Here is a 5,025-nt window from a genome sequence, read left to right on the forward strand (position 1 = left end):
TTACATTTACATTTTCTCATTTGGCAGACGCTTTTATCCAAAGCGACTTACATTTGAGGAACAACATACAAGCATCAACAGAGCATCAACTACAGATCTACAACTGACAATACATACTAGTAAGAACAGCAATAAATACTAGTAAGACCTCATTGTACATATCACATCAATTGGGTAAATACCTAGGGAAGGAAGTAAGAGTTAACAAAAAGTGCAATCAAAACAAAAAGTGCAAACAATACAAGATCATTGTAGGGGATAGAAGAAGAAGAGCACAGAAAGTGCATGTTAGAGGTTAGGAGTTAGAGGTGTTATAAGAGGAATTGTTCTCGGAAGAGATGAGTTTTCAAGAGGTTCTTGAAGTTAGAGAGGGACGCCCCCGCTCTGATGGCGTGTGGTAGCTCGTTCCACCATCGTGGTGTCACAGATGAGAATAGCCGGGACTGGGATTGCTTTGTGTGAAGGGATGGCAGAGCCAGGCAGCGTTCGTTGGAGGAGCTTAGCGGCCGAGAAGGAATGTAAGTTTGTATTATGGCGTTTTAGGTAGATGGATGCAGACCCAGTAGTCACTCTGTATGCAAGCATTAGTGACTTGAATTTGATTCTGGAGGCCACGGGGAGCCAGTGGAGGTCACTGAGTAATGGAGTGACGTGAGTCCTTTTGGGCTGATCAAAAACCAGACACGCTGCTGTGGTCTGAACCATTTGTAAGGGTTTCACCGCACAAGCTGGAAGATTTGCTAGGAGGGCATTGCAATAATCAAGGCGAGAGATAACCTGTACCAGAAGCTGGGTGGCCTAGCTGAGGTAGGGCCTTAGGGCCTTTTCCTTGTGTTATATAGAGCAAAGCGGCATGACCGAGAGACAGCAGCAACATGGTCTGAAAAGGACAGCTGGTCATCAATCATGGCACCCAAGTTGTCACCACCCTGGTTGGAGTGATGGTTGAGGAGTCAATTTGTAGTTTGATGTTGATAGATTGCTTGGCCGGAATGACCAAGAGTTCAGTCTTAGAGACGTTTAGTTGAAGGTAGTAAGCCTTCATCCATGCAGATATGTCCAAGAGACAGTCTGTGATCCATGCCGAGACGGTGGGATTGCCTGGCGGGAAGGATAGGTAGAGTTGCGTATCATCTGCGTAGCAGTGGTAAGAGAAGCCGTGCGAGTGAATGACCGGCCCCAGTGAGGTGGTGTAAATTGAGAAGAGAAGGGGCAGTAAGTAAAAGCTCAGTTCAAATTCAAATAGAAGATTACAGTAAACAAGCTTTCTCATGCTTTTTTTTATAGGCAAAACCACTAAAGAGAAAGTGATTATGTGAGTAACTGTTGCTGTCATGACTGAGATCTATTTCAGCACAGCTATCAAAGCATTTATTTATTTATATTTTATGCCACTATTAAAGCACCATAATCTGGCAGCAGGCCAGATATTATTGTTGGCGGGCAGTTTTGGTCAGGGTCCATAATCACAGAGAGAATTAATGTGTTTCCCTTGTCAGTGTTTGTATAAACTTTATTTAATATGTGGTTTATAATGGACTGTGGTGCAGAAACAGTGACTTGGCTTACATTTTCCATGTTGTCTGTCAGTGGCCAAGTCACAATAACATATGGATATACTGAATAATTAAGTAAATATCATTTCTTAATAAATTTACCCAAAGAAACCTCATTTCTTGACTGGCTACACTCTACTGTCTCAGAAGATACACCTTTTGTGATGTGTCAGACACTGTCGCTGTCCTACCCTCTTTGAAAGGACTGGATAGAGGGTTGCAATTCACAACATTTGCCACTAGATGCAACTAAATCTTACACACTGAACCTTTAAAGAAGTGCTGCACCAAATTACCGGTTCACATGAGATTTATAATTAGTCAATCTCCTTGTTTTAGCAAATGATCCTCATTAAAGAGGACTGAATTTAAAAAGATGTCACTAAGGGCTCTGATTGGCTCTTTAAATGTTGCCATTTAATTACATCACATTGTTGAAGCAGCTTCATGTTGACAAACTAATACAATACTCCCATACAACGCAGATTTTCACTTGCAAAGAGTTTGCACGTAAACACAACCCAGTTTACTACATTGGTATGAATCCTAATACTGCATGATCACAATTTGTTAAATGCCAGATCAGTCCGCAAGATGACAAGTGACAACTTAACAGAATTTAAAATGCTTTTCTTCGAGATCTAGCTATGCTATTCTATTAACTTGCCAGGTTCCTTACTTACCTTACTTTTCTCCAAGCAATCTTAATTCCCCCCCCCCGGTTTCTGCATACATTTATTGTAGTATCAGCAACTCGGTGGCTTGCCGCAGCTGACAGGTTGAGAAGCACAAGTGAAGAAAAATCAACTTATTAATCCCAAATATGATACTTAAAACGACAATTTATTAAAATAAATCTGATCTCCTCCGGCAGGTAAGTGGCTCAGTATGAGAGCAGAACCAGGTTTTTATTTGTCTAATAGCTCTGTCGCTGCCCCCCATCTCTCGCCTCCTGAACTCCCCATCACTCAGTCGCTGAGCAGCGGCTCTGCCCACTCCTCTCCGCACAACACTGAGTTGACTATTTTCAAATCACGCAGTGATGCGAATGAAACGTGTTTTCGCATGTTTACATCACTGACGCGGCCCTGCAGGAATTTGCATCTATTAGCGTCTTTACATTGACTTTGTATGTAATTGCGCCGCGCAAAACGCTCACTTTGCGCTATTAGACAACAAGTCTGTTAAACACTGTGTGACTAAAATCCTGTAATGTCTCCACAGTTGTGACTAATTATTGAATGTTCCCATGATCTCAGGTGTGAAGAGGCCTTCTGTTTAAACAAAGATGTTCTCACTGTATCGTCCTGTGGAGTCCTTTTGAAATGTAATTACTTTTTCTCTCTGGATGTTTTTATTGATTTTAGATGTGGTACAAGTGACACCTGAAGATGACGTCACTCTGCCATGTCAGGTTGGAAATGTCTATATCAGAGCTGTAGAGTGGATCAGACCTGACCTGGAGCCAGACTACGTCCTCTTTTACAGAAGTCGAAACTCAGTTCCAACCCAGCAGCATCCATCCTTTAAGGACCGGGTGCAGCTGGTGGACAGAGAGCTGAAGGACGGAGACGTGTCTTTACTTCTGAAGAACGTGAACAGCAACGACGCTGGAACATACGAGTGCCGAGTTGCAGCAGGTGATTCAAGACGTAATAAGAGATCCAATATTAAAGCTCAGCCAATCAGAATCTACCAGCTGGAGGTTTCAGGTGAGTTTGTGGAGGTCAGTGTGTCTGTGTGCCATGTTATAGCTGCAGTTTATTCCATGTTGATTCTGAGAGTCAAACATGAGGAATATAGAAGATATAGAAGAGTAAATGGAGGCTGTTCCACTGTTCACTCATTTCCTGACTAATATGCACTTTGATCTTCAGGTTCCAACAGCGGAGACGTCGAGGAGGGAAACTACGGTCTTTACTACGGACTGGGAGCAGCTTTTGTTCTGGTTTGTTTAGCTGCTGTTGTTGGTTTGGTTGTTGGCTGGATATATAAGAGACATGTGGACCAGAAATCAGGACCATCCACGGCTGATCAGCTCATCTGACTTGTCACAGACTCTGGTGTGTGTGGGTGTAAATCTAACATTTGAGGATCCCTGCCATGACGGTCTGCTTCATCAGTGAAAACAAATGTTTTCCCCCTTCATGGATTGATGAAACACAGGGAATGAACACCTGCATCCTGACTGAAAGTCCAGTTTCTGGCCTGCCCGTTGACCCAAACCCCCTCAGACGTTTCTGTTAAATATCCTACATGTAGCTTTGCCGTTAAGTACTGACTCTACAGACCTTCCCCCGTGAGTTAAACTCTGACACAAAGGGGATTCCCAGTGCGTTACAAACTGACACCAAGGGTCCTTCATCATGCATCCATATGTGAAGACTTGAGAGTGGCCTGGGTGGTGGGTTCCTATATGAAACAAAAAGTCAACATTGTTTTAGTAAAATCATGTAGGTTATGTAAGTTAAGTATGTAAGTTAAGTCACATAAGTAACATAGTTATTTTACCCAAACAAGAGAGTACCAAATCGACCAGGTAAAGCAACACTGAACACACCTGGTTTAGTATGAAAATAATATCCATCCAACTATTAACTATACCCACTTATGTTTTACAGGGAAGTGTAAAATGCCATAGGCTTAAGCTAATTATGGTGACTAGCAAGCTATAGCAGTTATAACCCCTATCATCTTGGCTCAATCTAAAGTTTACCTGTAACAGTCTGTGCTTTTATGGAGGGGCAGGAGCCACCCCTGTAAAGAAAAAACGAGTGTCATTATGAAACAGCTTGCAGCAGAATGTTTATCCCCCATCAACTCGTTTGTAAAAAAAATCATTAAGTTAACATAACATGTTGGAAGCTTTTACCTAATATCTTTTTTAAAAATATATTTATTACTGTGTGTGAAGTAGCTATGTAGGAAGAAAGGTAGGTAATTGGTCAGACAGGTATGATCCCAGGCAGATATATAGGGTGTCAGTCAGTCAACTCAGTGGTACACTAAAAATCGAAGCAGTGCAGAGATTTACCTATTTCCAGGCTGCCATCCTCACAGTCATCCATCACGTTACAGAAAGCTGTGTGACAATTTGTTGGTGCACATCAACATTTGTGCCGACTAAAGGTGTTTATTTGTCCACGGCAGGCCTGTTTTTACTTATTGATAATGTGATGCATTTTGTTGACTTTCTGTGCTTTGTCAACTTCCATCAGTATTTTCAGCATATTTCAGAGATTTTTAATGTAAACTTTGTTTACTCTCTTTTACGCATTCATCCCTATAGGCAGTTCCACAATGGAACAATATCACCCCAGGGTAACGTTTAGAAAAACAAACCTGTGTAAAGAGTTTATTTTTTATATTTTCAGATTTAATTTTAAACTGCTAAAGCCATTGAACATTTTCATTGAGTATTTTAATATATTTTATTAAAACTTTAAATAAAGATTTTTTCATTCTGGTA

General features: G+C 41.3%; 1 protein-coding gene across 1 annotated transcript in view; it reads left to right on the top strand.

Moving 5' to 3' along the window:
* LOC123980932 (butyrophilin-like protein 9) overlaps positions 1 to 5,025 on the top strand; it is a 5,446-nt gene extending 421 nt beyond the window's left edge. Inside the window, exons 2-3 of the mRNA XM_046065551.1 lie at positions 2,924 to 3,268; positions 3,434 to 5,025. Coding sequence (XP_045921507.1) covers positions 2,924 to 3,268; positions 3,434 to 3,603 — 515 coding nt within the window. The 3' untranslated portion in view covers positions 3,604 to 5,025. The remainder of the gene's footprint in view (positions 1 to 2,923; positions 3,269 to 3,433) is intronic.

The sequence above is a fragment of the Micropterus dolomieu genome, linkage group LG12 (assembly GCF_021292245.1).
Source record: "Micropterus dolomieu isolate WLL.071019.BEF.003 ecotype Adirondacks linkage group LG12, ASM2129224v1, whole genome shotgun sequence".
NCBI lineage: Eukaryota > Metazoa > Chordata > Actinopteri > Centrarchiformes > Centrarchidae > Micropterus > Micropterus dolomieu.